At 48.3% G+C, this 15,717-nt stretch overlaps 1 protein-coding gene across 2 annotated transcripts in view; it reads right to left on the bottom strand.

Annotated features, from left to right (window-relative positions):
• rabep1 (rabaptin, RAB GTPase binding effector protein 1) overlaps positions 1–15,717 on the bottom strand; it is a 90,728-nt gene that overhangs the window by 65,534 nt on the left and 9,477 nt on the right. For both annotated transcript variants that reach the window (XM_072447022.1, XM_072447023.1), the window contains 8 exons: positions 14,331–14,450; positions 13,944–14,079; positions 13,698–13,876; positions 12,624–12,728; positions 10,361–10,819; positions 9,328–9,432; positions 9,135–9,251; positions 4,135–4,233 (listed from right to left, as the gene is read on the bottom strand). In XM_072447022.1, coding sequence (XP_072303123.1) covers positions 4,135–4,233; positions 9,135–9,251; positions 9,328–9,432; positions 10,361–10,819; positions 12,624–12,728; positions 13,698–13,876; positions 13,944–14,079; positions 14,331–14,450 — 1,320 coding nt within the window. The remainder of the gene's footprint in view (positions 1–4,134; positions 4,234–9,134; positions 9,252–9,327; positions 9,433–10,360; positions 10,820–12,623; positions 12,729–13,697; positions 13,877–13,943; positions 14,080–14,330; positions 14,451–15,717) is intronic.

Here is a 15,717-nt window from a genome sequence, read left to right as displayed (position 1 = left end):
ACACACAGTCCTGAGGCCCAAATACAGAGTTATGAGGCCCAGACACACAGTCCTGAGGCCCAAATACAGAGTCCTGAGGCCCAGACACACAGTCCTGAGGCCCAAATACAGTCATGAGGCCCAGATACAGAGTCCTGAGGTCCAAATACAGAGTCATGAGGCCCAGATACAGAGTCCTGAGGCCCAAATACAGAGTCATGAGGCCCAGATACAGAGTCCTGAGGCCCAAATACAGAGTTATGAGGCCCAGATACAGAGTCCTGAGGTCCAAATACAGAGTCCTGAGGCCCAGAAACACAGTCCTGAGGCCCAAATACAGAGTCATGAGGCCCAGACACAGAGTCATGAGGCCCATATACAGAGTCCTGAGGCCCAAATACAGAGTTATGAGGCCCAGATACAAAGTCCTGAGGCCCAAATACAGAGTTATGAGGCCCAGATACAGAGTCCTGAGGCCCAAATACAGAGTTATGAGGCCCAGATACAGAGTCCTGAGGCCCAAATACAGAGTCCTGAGGCCCAGAAACACAGTCCTGAGGCCCAAATACAGAGTCATGAGGCCCAGATACAGAGTCCTGAGGTCCAAATACAGAGTCATGAGGCCCAGATACAGAGTCCTGAGGCCCAAATACAGAGTCATGAGGCCCAGATACAGAGTCCTGAGGTCCAAATACAGAGTCCTGAGGCCCAGACACACAGTCCTGAGGCCCAAATACAGAGTCATGAGGCCCAGATACAGAGTCCTGAGGTCCAAATACAGAGTCATGAGGCCCAGATACAGAGTCCTGAGGCCCAAATACAGAGTCATGAGGCCCAGATACAGAGTCCTGAGGCCCAAATACAGAGTTATGAGGCCCAGATACAGAGTCCTGAGGTCCAAATACAGAGTCCTGAGGCCCAGAAACACAGTCCTGAGGCCCAAATACAGAGTCATGAGGCCCAGACACAGAGTCATGAGGCCCAGATACAGAGTCCTGAGGCCCAAATACAGAGTTATGAGGCCCAAATACAAAGTCCTGAGGCCCAAATACAGAGTCATGAGGCCCAAATACAGAGTCATGAGGCCCAGATACAAAGTCCTGAGGCCCAAATACAGAGTTATGAGGCCCAGATACAAAGTCCTGAGGCCCAAATACAGAGTTATGAGGCCCAGATACAGAGTCCTGAGGCCCAAATACAGAGTCATGAGGCCCAGATACAAAGTCCTGAGGCCCAAATACAGGGTCCTGAGGCCCATATACAGAGTCCTGAGGCCCAAATACAGAGTCATGAGGCCCAAATACAGAGTCATGAGGCCCAGATACAAAGTCCTGAGGCCCAAATACAGGGTCCTGAGGCCCATATACAGAGTCCTGAGGCCCAAATACAGAGTTATGAGGCCCAGATACAGAGTCCTGAGGCCCAGATACAGAGTCCTGAGGCATTTCCCTGTGAGTCATGGGCACTTTGACATGGGCTTAGAAAGAAACCAGACACACTTTTCTAACAGAATTCCCTCCATGTGATCCTGTGGTTCTCCAGTGAGATGTACTTATACTTTCCCACTCTTCATCCTCCAGAACAAAGTGACCCTCTCTTTCCCATTTACTCTGAAGTCACTGGGATAGGCTCCAGTCACCCGCGACCCCGAAAGGGAACAAGCGGTAGAAAATGGATGGATGGATGTCTGTAGAGATTTACTCCTTGATTTTTGCATTTTCCCTCAAAATCTTAGTTACGACAGGGCTCTTGCATGAGCGAGGGAGCATAGGGGTGCATAGGGGAGCAAAGGGGTGCATAGGGGAGCATAGGGGTGCATAGGGGTGCATAGGGGAGCATAGGGGTGCATAGGGGAGCAAAGGGGTGCATAGGGGAGCATAGGGGTGCATAGGGGAGCATAGGGGTGCATAGGGGTGCATAGGGGAGCAAAGGGGTGCATAGGGGAGCATAGGGGAGCATAGGGGAGCATAGGGGTGCATAGGGGAGCATAGGGGTGCATAGGGGAGCATAGGGGAGCATAGGGGTGCATATGGGTGCATAGGGGAGCATAGGGGTGCATAGGGGAGCAAAGGGGTGCATAGGGGTGCATAGGGGTGCATAGGGGAGCATAGGGGTGCATAGGGGTGCATAGGGGTGCATAGGGGAGCAAAGGGGTGCATAGGGGAGCATAGGGGTGCATAGGGGAGCATAGGGGTGCATAGGGGAGCAAAGGGGTGCATAGGGGAGCATAGGGGTGCATAGGGGAGCATAGGGGTGCATAGGGGTGCATAGGGGAGCATAGGGGTGCATAGGGGAGCAAAGGGGTGCATAGGGGTGCATAGGGGAGCAAAGGGGAGCATAGGGGAGCATAGGGGTGCATAGGGGTGCATAGGGGTGCATAGGGGAGCAAAGGGGTGCATAGGGGAGCATAGGGGTGCATAGGGGAGCATAGGGGTGCATAGGGGTGCATAGGGGAGCATAGGGGTGCATAGGGGAGCAAAGGGGTGCATAGGGGTGCATAGGGGAGCAAAGGGGAGCATAGGGGTGCATAGGGGTGCATAGGGGTGCATAGGGGAGCATAGGGGTGCATAGGGGAGCATAGGGGTGCATAGGGGAGCATAGGGGTGCATAGGGGAGCAAAGGGGTGCATAGGGGAGCAAAGGGGTGCATAGGGGAGCATAGGGGTGCATAGGGGAGCATAGGGGTGCATAGGGGAGCATAGGGGTGCATAGGGGTGCATAGGGGAGCATAGGGGAGCATAGGGGTGCATAGGGGTGCATAGGGGTGCATAGGGGAGCATAGGGGAGCATAGGGGTGCATAGGGGTGCATAGGGGAGCATAGGGGTGCATAGGGGTGCATAGGGGAGCAAAGGGGTGCATAGGGGAGCATAGGGGAGCATAGGGGAGCATAGGGGTGCATAGGGGAGCATAGGGGTGCATAGGGGAGCATAGGGGAGCATAGGGGTGCATATGGGTGCATAGGGGAGCATAGGGGTGCATAGGGGAGCAAAGGGGTGCATAGGGGTGCATAGGGGAGCATAGGGGTGCATAGGGGTGCATAGGGGTGCATAGGGGAGCAAAGGGGTGCATAGGGGAGCATAGGGGTGCATAGGGGAGCATAGGGGTGCATAGGGGAGCAAAGGGGTGCATAGGGGAGCATAGGGGTGCATAGGGGAGCATAGGGGTGCATAGGGGTGCATAGGGGAGCATAGGGGTGCATAGGGGAGCAAAGGGGTGCATAGGGGTGCATAGGGGAGCAAAGGGGAGCATAGGGGAGCATAGGGGTGCATAGGGGTGCATAGGGGTGCATAGGGGAGCAAAGGGGTGCATAGGGGAGCATAGGGGTGCATAGGGGAGCATAGGGGTGCATAGGGGTGCATAGGGGAGCATAGGGGTGCATAGGGGAGCAAAGGGGTGCATAGGGGTGCATAGGGGAGCAAAGGGGAGCATAGGGGTGCATAGGGGTGCATAGGGGTGCATAGGGGAGCATAGGGGTGCATAGGGGAGCATAGGGGTGCATAGGGGAGCATAGGGGTGCATAGGGGAGCAAAGGGGTGCATAGGGGAGCAAAGGGGTGCATAGGGGAGCATAGGGGTGCATAGGGGAGCTAAGGGGTGCATAGGGGAGCATAGGGGTGCATAGGGGAGCATAGGGGTGCATAGGGGTGCATAGGGGAGCATAGGGGAGCATAGGGGTGCATAGGGGTGCATAGGGGTGCATAGGGGAGCATAGGGGAGCATAGGGGTGCATAGGGGTGCATAGGGGAGCATAGGGGAGCATAGGGGTATATAGGGGAGCATAGGGGAGCATAGGGGTGCATAGGGGTGCATAGGGGAGCATAGGGGAGCATAGGGGTGCATAGGGGAGCATAGGGGTGCATAGGGGAGCATAGGGGTGCATAGGGGTGCATAGGGGAGCAAAGGGGTGCATAGGGGAGCATAGGGGAGCATAGGGGTGCATAGGGGTGCATAGGGGTGCATAGGGGAGCATAGGGGTGCATAGGGGTGCATAGGGGAGCATAGGGGAGCATAGGGGTGCATAGGGGAGCATAGGGGTGCATAGGGGTATATAGGGGAGCATAGGGGTGCATAGGGGAGCATAGGGGTGCATAGGGGTGCATAGGGGAGCATAGGGGAGCATAGGGGAGCATAGGGGTGCATAGGGGTTTCCACTCACCAGCTGCTCCTGTGTGCTGCGCTTGGCCTCGCTGAAGGCCTGCTGCAGTGTGTCCAGCAGAGACTCGGACTCCTGCACCCTCTGCATCAGCGCCGCCACCTACAATCACAATAGTACCCCACAACAAATCAGAAGGAAATCTCCCAGAAAGAATCACATCATTCACATTCTGAATATTGAGTTGAGCTGAATGTGAGGGTCATGTGAAAGGAGTCTGGGGTCATGTGACAGGAGTCTGGGGTCAGGTGACAGTGTTCACGAGCAGGAGGCCAAGACTGAGGACTTTAATTACATTCAAAATACATACATTTAACTGAACCGAGAGAAACATCAGTAACAGTTACAATACTACAGAGAAACAGAACTCCGCATTTTAAAGTTAAAATGTTAAATCCTGATCGTATTGTTATGGTCTTTTAAACCTGCTTTGGAATCTCCTGTTTTACAACTTAACCTGTTACCACCCACCTATTTTCGCCCTGTGCACAATGGTTGGACATACCCAAATGGCATTGCTTATCAAAAGAGGATCTTATGTTCCACATGCAAGTGTGATGCATCATTAGAAAGCTTAGGCCTTCTAGTTTCTGCAGATGTGCACATGTCACACTGTCAGGGCTTCAGAACTTACACTACAGAAGCCCAAACATAAACAAAACATCCTTTTTTAGTCTCGCCTGAATATTGTCAATTTGTAATAGTCCTGAGCATGACATACTTCATTGTGTGCTTATGCTGTTCACTGTACATGATGTTTATCTTGTTGACAACAACTGTGTAAAGTTTCAGATCTCTAGGAACAGGCATTTTGGTGCTGTTGACCTTTTTGTATCAAAAAGTATATTCGGAACAAGTGATCCAAATATGTGCCAACTGTGCCAAACTGTTTTATTACAATTTTAGCTCCTCTATGATCATAAAACATACATTTTGATGTTTTGTAGGCCACTAATACCTATTATAACTGCTAAAAAAATATGTGAAAATGTGTAAATATGAGTTTACCCATGAATTTCCCATATAGAGGTTAAAAAAAAAAAAAAAAAATTATAATATTTTTATTTTATTTTTGTATTGGTATAATAATACATATATCTAACAAAATGCACGTCCAAAAGGCTAATAAACTCAGAAAACGTTATGCGCAAAATCCTGCCGAGAAATCTGGCTCTTTACAGCCTTCCTGGAGCCTTACGCACGAGAATACAGAAGATTCTGTGTCAATAAACCCTTTGTCCCGCCTATCAGGACAAAGGTCTCCTTATTGGCTAGAATAATATGTCACTCAAAGTCTCCTGCGTGCCTGTTAGCAGAAGCTAAGGGCTAAAAACAAAGATGGACGTGCGCTTCGGAAGCGCCGCATTTTTTTCCTCCGGAGGCTGTAGCAAACAAACCCGGTGACAGAAAAATTCGTGGATGGTCTCATTCTGTAGGAAACAGCCTAAGGAAGAGATCGATGTCAAACACTATCGTATAAGTCAAACAGGTCATTTGTTATGGACGGAGAAATGCGACGGACAAGCGCATTCTCGTCCGGCGAGAAACAAAGAAAAGTTTGTTTACTTGACAATATCTCGAAATCGGAAAACTTCAGGAAAAATACAAGTGGATATTGTTTTTCAATGATTCCTTACGGACAGACTGAGCACAAGGATGTACAGAATTAAAGCCGCTTCATCCGTCATAAACAGCAAACAGGACATGCGTTTGTAAAAGTTGAGACTTTCTCACAAACTATTGGCAATTGCTTCTTGGGGCAAATTATTCAATGTAAATCAATGACATATTCGTTTTGTTGAGAAAATAAGCTTTAAAATGATGTATAACTTGCTGGTATTGACCACGGAAATAAAAGTGACTATGTAAGAGAATATTTGAGATATAGAAAATGTTCGCCGGCGGACAGGTGGGTGGTAACAGGTTAAAATTATGCGTCTACTGAAAGCATACATTACTTTACATCTGTGAGGCGTTTCCTCATCAGCACTGCATCTACTGCCAGCTTACACGCTAATGTAACACGCTGATGTAACACGCTGATGTAACACGCTAATGTAACACGCTGATGTAACACGCTGATGTAACAGGCCGATGTAACAGGCCGATGTAACACGCCGATGTAACAGGCCGATGTAACAGGCCCATGTAACAGGCCCATGTAACAGGCCCATGTAACAGGCCCATGTAACAGGCCCATGTAACAGGCCCATGTAACAGGCCCATGTAACAGGCCCATGTAACAGGCCCATGTAACAGGCCCATGTAACAGGCCCATGTAACAGGCCCATGTAACAGGCCCATGTAACAGGCCCATGTAACAGGCCCATGTAACAGGCCCATGTAACAGGCCCATGTAACAGGCCCATGTAACAGGCCCATGTAACAGGCCCATGTAACAGGCCCATGTAACAGGCCCATGTAACAGGCCCATGTAACAGGCCCATGTAACAGGCCCATGTAACACGTTAATGTAGTCCACAGCTGTAATGAATCTGATTTGAGAAGGAAATGCTCAGAATGAGTCTTACAGAAGCAAAGATACCACAGAGCTCGACCTTTGACCTCACAAATCTGGGAACTTCCTAACCAAGTGTTCTTCTGTGGCCCAGAGCGAGGGGGCTTACAAAACAGGATTCCATACCAACTTGTCAACGCCCGCTCTCTGTCAGATCACAGAAGCTGGCTATTACTTAAATGGGCGGGACTTCCCGGATGGCGACTGCCTAACCTAGTCGGGTCTGTGGGACTGTGGTTGAATCTATTACATTTATCAGTTGATATTACGAGTTCACCTGGGAGCAGACATATAATGAGCTTGGACGCTTATTTCGGGAAAATGTATAAGAAATGAACAAGAAGAACACCGCCATGACTAGCCATGCTACGGTTAAGCCAAGTGGCCCCACTGATCCAGCCTCCACCTTCGCCCGGAGGAGACCTGGAGCGAGATAAACCCATAGTGATTATGGTGGCTCTGCGGGAGATACCTGAAAGTACACAACCACAGGGCTGTGTACTTTCTCCCCTGCTCTTCTCCCTGTACACAAACTTTTGCACCTCCAGCCATGACTCCGTAAAACTGATCAAGTTTGCGAACGACTCCACCCTCATCACCATGACGACACCACCCTCATCACCATGACGACTCCACCCTCATCACCATGACGACACCACCCTCATCACCATGACCACACCACCCTCATCACCATGACGACACCACCCTCATCACCATGATGACACCACCCTCATCACCATGACCACACCACCCTCATCACCATGACCACACCACCCTCATCACCATGATGACACCACCCTCATCACCATGACCACACCACCCTCATCACCATGACGACACCACCCTCATCACCATGATGACACCACCCTCATCACCATGACGACACCACCCTCATCACCATGACGACACCACCCTCATCACCATGACAACACCACCCTCATCACCATGACGACACCACCCTCATCGGGCTCATCTCAGACGGGGAGGAGGTGGAGCGGCTGGTGCAGCGGTAACAACCTGGAGTTCAACGCCCAGAAGACAGTGGAAATGATCGTGGACTTCAGGAAAGTCACCCCCCCTCACCATCTCAGACTCCCCCATCTCCACTGTGGACTCCTCCATCTCCTCTGCTCCACCATCAGCAGGACCTCAAGTGGGAGGAGCCACAATCAGCTCCTCATCAAGAAGAACCAGCAGAGGATGAACTTCCTGCAGCAGCTGAGGAAAGACAAGCTGATGATGGTGCAATTCTACACGACCATCATCGAGTCCATCCTCACCTCCTCCATCACCTCCTCCATCACCTCCTCCATCACCTCCTCCAGCACCTTGTGGTACGCTGGAGCCACAGCCAGGGACAAACAGAGACTACAGCGCCCTCTGCTGAGAAGGTGATCGGCTTCCTAAACACCGTCCCTTTAACCATAATTTAATCACTCACAGCTTTCTTCATTTTCTGCATATGTAAGTTCAACAGTACATTTTGTGTACATCGTAAGCCTGTTTTTTATTTCTTATCTTATAGGCTATTTTTATCCTATAGGAGATTTAAATTGTTTTTCTTTTTGACTTGTTATTTTTATCATTGGTCATTGTTTTATGTTGCATTTTAAATTAAAATATAAAAATAAAGCAGACACGCTTTATAGTTGGTCAGAATCCTGCAAAAATGAGCAGTAAATGTTATTAGTTTAAATAATAGTTAAAGTGGCCTCCTGCCTGAGGGGAGTGGCCTCCTGCCTGAGGGGAGTGGCCTCCTGCCTGAGGGGAGGGGCCTCCTGCCTGAGGGGAGTGGCCTCCTGCCTGAGGGGAGTGGCCTCCTGCCTGAGGGGAGGGGCCTCCTGCCTGAGGGGAGTGGCCTCCTGCCTGAGGGGAGGGGCCTCCTGCCTGAGGGGAGTGGCCTCCAGCCTGAGGGGAGGGGCCTCCTGCCTGAGGGGAGTGGCCTCCTGCCTGAGGGGAGTGGCCTCCTGCCTGAGGGGAGTGGCCTCCTGCCTGAGGGGAGGGGCCTCCTGCCTGAGGGGAGGGGCCTCCTGCCTGAGGGGAGTGGCCTCCAGCCTGAGGGGAGGGGCCTCCTGCCTGAGGGGAGTGGCCTCCTGCCTGAGGGGAGTGGCCTCCAGCCTGAGGGGAGGGGCCTCCAGCCTGAGGGGAGGGGCCTCCAGCCTGAGGGGAGGGGCCTCCAGCCTGAGGGGAGGGGCCTCCAGCCTGAAGGGAGTGGCCTCCTGCCTGAGGTTGAAGCCTATTTTAAAAATTTAGCTGGGCCCATTTAAAAAGGGAGTCCAGGATTCCCTGCCGTGCCCTTGGTATAAATGAAAGTTCCAATAACATTCACACAGAACTGTACTTTAGTTACAGCAGCGAGAGAAATGTCAACTTTCAATTCATGTGATGGTAACAAGGTAATAGAAAAATTGGAAGCTACTTAAAGCTTAAAGATTCATGTATCAGAAGTGGATGGGCACGGTCTGTAAATCTCTGAAAAGAATACCTTAGCTGTGGTCTCCTCATTGCCCAGTTTGATGGACTCCTCCAGGCTCTGTTTCTCCATCATGGTCCTCTCGAGCTGGTCATTGGCCTGACGAAGCATCTGCTGCAGTTTCTTCACCTGGGAGAAAAGAGCGGTGGTGATGCTGTCTCAAGTCACGTTTGAAAAGGTCACAGAGACGGATGCAGACGCTCACCTGGTCGCGGGTGTCGGCCTCCTGCCCCTGGATGGCCTGGAGTTGCTTCTCGTAGTTAGAACACAGCTCACACCTGCGCCCGAGCTTACGACCAGCGTTCTTTAGCTGGGAAAGGAAAAGTCATGTATTCAATGTTAATTCATCGTGTCTGTCATGGGTATCATCAATAGCATGGTTTATAAAAGCGTCATCAGTGTCTCTCAAAGTACGCAGCGATCAAGCAAAAACTAAAACAGGAGATAAAATCCTGCTCGTCAGTGTGACCTGGAGCTAAGGTAGAGCGGATGAGTAATGACGTCTGCACAAACTCTCAGTATACTCGGCTATTTCTACAGTTTAAGAACTTTCATATATACATGCGTTCGCGGTGACGTCATACAGCCAGGACTTCCCCGTAGCGGCCATTTTAAAAGGGGCACGCAATATATAAAAACCAACACGACTGCATCCTTTTCTACGGCATAATGAGCTACGAATACTTTGATTCATTAGATGATAACGGCAAACTAAGGTACACGACAAAGCTATAATTTCTTGGTCAGTCAACAGAGCAATGACCTAACAGAACAATGACCTGACAGAACAATGACCTGACAGAACACAGGTTTTGGGCATTTTGGCCTCATATTCCCTGGATTTTGTATGTAGTAGACGTGCTGTTGTGCCCCTTTCAAAATGGCAGACTCGGTTGCCACTGCACAAGTTCCCGGATGTGCGAACGCATGTATACAACAGAGCATGGCATTTTCTGACTGCTCTGATTGGCTGTGGTAAAGTACAAATCCAACATTCTAACATGTTGGAACCTTAGAACTTGAAATTCTGGCGCTACTACGCAACAAACAGTAACAGAATCACACTGACCACACTGACCACGCTGACCACGCTGACCACGCTGACCACACTGACCACACAGACCACACAGACCACACAGACATGAGTGACACCGTGGACAATCCCTCATGATATATAAGGACTTTCTTGATTACAGACTTATGATTACAGATGAGTGCACTGGTGTTGGGTGGAGCACCTCTTGCTGCAGCAGGTTCCACTCGCTGTCACTGACCAGCCTGTAACCAGCAGGGGGCAGGTACGCCATGTCCGGGGCCTGGGAGATACTGGACAGCAGCGAGGCCGTCTCCTCCTGCTCCGGCGTCATGGCTTTGATGGCTTTCTCCTGGTCTTTGGTCAGGAGGAAGTGGCTGGCAGTCAGTTTGATGGGGTTCAGCGAGGACGAGTCGCCGAAGCTGCCGTCCACCACGCCGTCCGCCCCCACCAGAGGCCCGAAGTCCGACTCGTCCAGGTTACTGGCCGACTTGGCTTTGTGGTTGTGCCCGCCCAAGCCCTGCTGCGCCGACACGGACGAGCCCAGGCTGTCTGTGGACTGCACCCTCCTCAGGTTGTCCTTGTACAGGTCGGCAGGGGTCGTCGCTCCCACGTCGGTGTCCAGGGAGTGCATGGAGCTACGGGTGCTGAGGTTGGCATGGGACTGCAATACAGCACCAGACAGGGTTTGAGGAAAAGGTGCATTTTCAAAAATATAATCTTGGCTCTTCTGGTTCAAATACAATAATCAGCCACTACATATTGTTCATATTGACTGAAGTTGTATTTAGATTGACACGTGCATGTTTGAGTGATCTTTTATCATCGTTCAACTGAGGCAAAAAAATCCTGTTTTCCTTTAACCCTCATCTCCACCAACATCCCTGTACTTACTAGTGCTTATATACATGTACGTACTTATACATGCAAGATTCAGGATCCCACAAGATGAATCCTGTGTGTATCACAGATTATGATAAAAGAACTAGAAATCTCATGAAAGAGAAGAAAGTGGATTGTGCTTTGCTTTATCCCACAAAGCTGAGCATCAATGTGGATGGACAAATAATATGATTTACTACACAGGAGGAGGCATCGGTGTTTGCGGACTCCCTGCCGGATCAGTGAACAGGCCGACATTATGCCATTTTACCCTTTATTTCAACCAAAGGGTCCTGGGACTTTACTGGAGACATTTGCCCAATGTGGGCCAGTGTGATCCAACTTTAGTTTGTAAAAGTCCAGATGAAAATGTAGCAGAGGGCCTTTTTCACTTGGAAAATGTTTTTTCCTCCACCCTCAGATCTATTTTTGTATCGGTCTGTGGGCTCTTTGCACGTTTTTGGAATGAGCCCTTTTTTGGGGGCATTTTGTGTGTGTCTCTGTCTGTGTGTCTCTGTCAGTGTGTCTCTGTCTGTGTGTCTCTGTCTGTGTGTCTCTGTCTGTGTGTCTCTGTCTGTGTGTCTCTGTCTGTGTGTCTCTGTCTGTGTGTCTCTGTCTGTGTGTCTCTGTCTGTGTGTCTCTGTCTGTGTGTCTCTGTCTGTGTGTCTCTGTCTGTGTGTCTCTGTCTGTGTGTCTCTGTCTGTGTGTCTCTGTCTGTGTGTCCGCCCGTGTCCGTCTCTGTCCGTGTCTGTGTGTGTCTGACACAAGACGACATAAGACGATCCTTTCACATAATGAGCCAAACACAAAAACAACAGAACAAAGCTATAATAATAAGTCTGGACGCTGAAAAAGCTTTTGATTCTGTAGCTGGACATATTTGAAGTATTTAGGGAATTTAAAACAGATAATTTAATAATAAAAAAAAAATATTGAGTCTCTTTACAATCGCCCAACATCAAGAATGAAAATAAACGATCACATAACAGACCCACTGACTTTGGAAAGAGGAGTGAGACAGGGATGTGCTTGGTCCCCTCTGCTGTTCGCTTTGTACTTGGAACCATTGGCCAAATATATTAGACAATGGGAAACGATTCATGGCGTCTCAGTTGATGGGACAGAACATATTATATATATTTGACCAAACAATATTATATAATTGACCAAACAATATCCAAGCTGTTGAATATTTAGTAGTGATGCACCGATAAGGATATTTTAGGCCGATATTTTCTATACGTTGTTTGGTTATTTTGAATCCCTTTTTTTATTTTTAATCAAAGAAATAAAGATATAAACTAAGGAAATATATAAGAGCAGTTAGAACCCAGAATACCCTTCTTTGGGGAAAAAGCTTGACATTTATTTAGCTCTATGTTTAGATTTGTGCTGGACAAAGATACATTTTTCATTATTACATGAAAAAATAGGGTATAAATCCAACTATAATCCTCATAAGAATAAAGACTATCGAGGAATATTCACTTTGGCCTTTTGAGCAAGAGCTTTATAAACTTGAATATTATAAACACTTTGAGTGCATTAGCAGTGGAGCGTCTCCCTGAAGCGGCGGGGTGACGCACCTCTTCCACGCTCAGGAACAGCTCCTCTGTGGGCTCCGTCATGTCTGCAGTGTCCTCCTCGTGCACCTCCTTCACCAGACTAAGCCTCTGCTTGTCATCCTCCTCCTCCTGGAAATACACAGGCTGCTCTTTATTCAAACATTACAGCGATCATTTGTAGGGCTGTAACGATAATGCAAATCTAACAGTAAAGATATTATGGTATTGTGGAAATGCTCAGGATATTATAGAAGGGCCTACAACTGTTTACATTCATATTCATTTTTCAGCAGTTCATTTTCTTAAGAGCAAAATTCAAGTTATGTCAAGAGCTACAATGTGAACAATGATACACAAGTTTTCAATTGTATTGCCTTTTGATCGTTATAACACTTTGTTGTTCTGTGACGCACTTTGAAATAAGCCCTACTTTGTGATGTGCTGTGTTCTTCATGGATCCAATAAATAAAGACCCTAAAACAACTGTGCAGTGACGTTTATAGTGTCATGTCCACATTAGAAACGTGTTCTGCAGCTCTGGACCTTGTGCTGTGTGTGTGTCATTGTGTGGAGTCCTTGAGCTGTGGTGCTGGGATTTCCAGAAGAGTACTGTCCATAGTGGTTTGTTTGGGGTCGTCTTGGTGAATCAAACTTAATCTAAGACTTGAAAGCGGCGGGAGAAGGCAGAGTCTCTCCTCTCTAACTCAGTGATGCTCCTGGCAAACAATATTGTGATTTTCTATGTGTGGAACGTGAGTAGAACGCAATCCTACCGTCTCAAACACAAATACATTCCATTTAATACCAAAAAGAGACCACGGAAATATGGTGGCACTTTAGCTCACCGCTACATTCCCAATGATTTGCGGGGTTAGAACAGTGAGTCAGTACTAGAGCCTGAGATTTTGGCCTCATTTTCAAACACGGACAATTGTAAAGATTCACACAGTTATCACAAGTGCAGAGGCATGATAAACATGTGGGACATGTGGGGCTACAGTCCAAAGTCTGTTCCTTAACATGCAACGTCTCCAGCAAAATGAACTACTAAATCCATGAGTCATCAGTGACAGTGGGGGCGGGGCCACTGTGTACCTGGTCCTTCTTCTTCATCTCCTCCACCTGGCGCAGCTGCTCTGAGGACAGCACGCTCTCAATCATCTGCATGTCCCTCATGAGAAGCCTCTGGGACTCCAGGAACTGGTCGTTGGCCCTCTGCCACGTGTGTTTGAGCTGGTTATGCTGCTGCCGCTCCAGCTCCAGCTTGTGACACACTGAAACACAAAACAAAGGTGTTCAAATCAGACGATGATCAGATGTTACTTTGGGGGACAGTGAGACCTTCGTGAAGCTCTCGGCGCAGCTTCTCGGCGTCCTCCTGCAGCACAGACTTCTGAGTGTTGAGCACTGCCACGTACATTTCCAGGTCTGTTCGACACGACTTCTCTGCCTCAAGGACATGGTTGAGCTCCTTCACCTGCCAAAACACCAGAGGGAAATTCAGGATTCATTCAGATGAAATGAGAAAAAGTATTAGGTCTTCTGATAGAATTATGCAGTACAGCTCCAAGTAGGAAGACAACACATTTCACTTCTGAGGAAGGAAAGTCTGTTCATAAGAATCTGTCATATAACTGTCAAGTAGCATTAAAAACACAATACATCAGCTCTGGAAAACAGCATGTCCTGTGAGACAGTGACCTGATGGTTGTATGGTCCAGAACTGACCTTTGAGGCCTCTAACTCCTTGACCCTCTCTTCTGAGGAGGCCAGTTTGGCCTTCAGAGCCGTGATCTCCTGCTCCATGGGCATCACCACCGAGCGCAGCTTCTCTGCATCCTCCTGGGCCTGGAGCACAGCTTTATATTACACCCACTATAACACCTGCTCAACAGTGTCTAAGTGTTTACAACAAGTCAATCTGGCAGAACATTTCACCAAACTGTTGTAAAGACACAGAAATATAAAATTATATATATATATATATATATATATATATATATATATATAATCCGAGGTTAATTTGTTCAACAACTAATTTTATTTGCAAGTTTTCTGTTTTATTTTGATTTTTTTAAATGTTTAAAAGTTAAATTGTTCAGAGTTTGTTTTTTTAAATAGAAGTTTACAAATACATTTGAAATAAATAATCTTGTTACATTAACAGTTACATTTTGCTATGCAACTTATCAAATTGCTATACAAATTTGAAAAAATGAAGGGTTTGTTTAGCAGCTGCTGCTCTAAAGAGAACATCCTTCATCTGAGCCCGGCTTTTGTTTTATATTGACCTTTTGATCTATACATCTTTTCAATGTATTTTAGTTGGTATAGTCCAGATAATGACTAAACTACTACTACTACTCTACTGGCTGAGCAGTAGAGTAGTATTTAGCTTGATTACTATTATTTTGTATTGACAACGCAGAATAAGCATTTATTACCATCAACAACTTGAGGTTAGCACAGTTACTTCATAAGTAACATCTTGACTGACTTTATCCTGCACTGTATTGAACAGGATGTAACAATTCAGGACTCTCACAGTTCAGTCTGATTCAAAGCCTACGATTCACAATTCTTAAAAGGTGGTATGGACGATTTTTTTCAGCAATTTTTTTATCATATTTCCTGGTGGCGTGGATAAATCATTTGTCCTGCCACGTATCAATCATAAAACACACCTACCGCTCACCTGCAGCCGCGTGCGGCTCGTCCCCACGTTTCCGCGTGCCTAAGCGCATGGATCTATCATAATATAGTTCCCTCAGTGTACGGGGCAAAATGAAGACGGAGAAAAACAGTTCGAGCTGACGCAGAAGTGACAGAAATCTACGGGAGACGAGAGATGTGATGTGATCCATCGCGCTAATAAACAAACGCACGTGTGTGTTGTATCAGTCCACACGGGGGAGTGGCATGAGCACTGGGGAGTGGCATGTGCACGGGGGAGTGGCATGTGCACGGGGGAGTGGCATGAGCACGGGGGAGTGGCATGAGCACGGGGGAGTGGCATGTGCACGGGGGAGTGGCATGTGCACGGGGGAGTGGCATGTGCACGGGGGAGTGGCATGTGCACGGGGGAGTGACATGTGCACGGGGGAGTGGCATGTGC

The sequence above is a fragment of the Eucyclogobius newberryi genome, unplaced genomic scaffold (genome assembly GCF_026437365.1).
Source record: "Eucyclogobius newberryi isolate DKJ021-1_F unplaced genomic scaffold, fEucNew1.0.hap1 SCAF_15, whole genome shotgun sequence".
Lineage (NCBI taxonomy): Eukaryota > Metazoa > Chordata > Actinopteri > Gobiiformes > Gobiidae > Eucyclogobius > Eucyclogobius newberryi.
The sequence above is the reverse complement of the archived record's forward strand: the minus strand, read 5'-3'. Positions and strand labels throughout refer to the sequence as shown.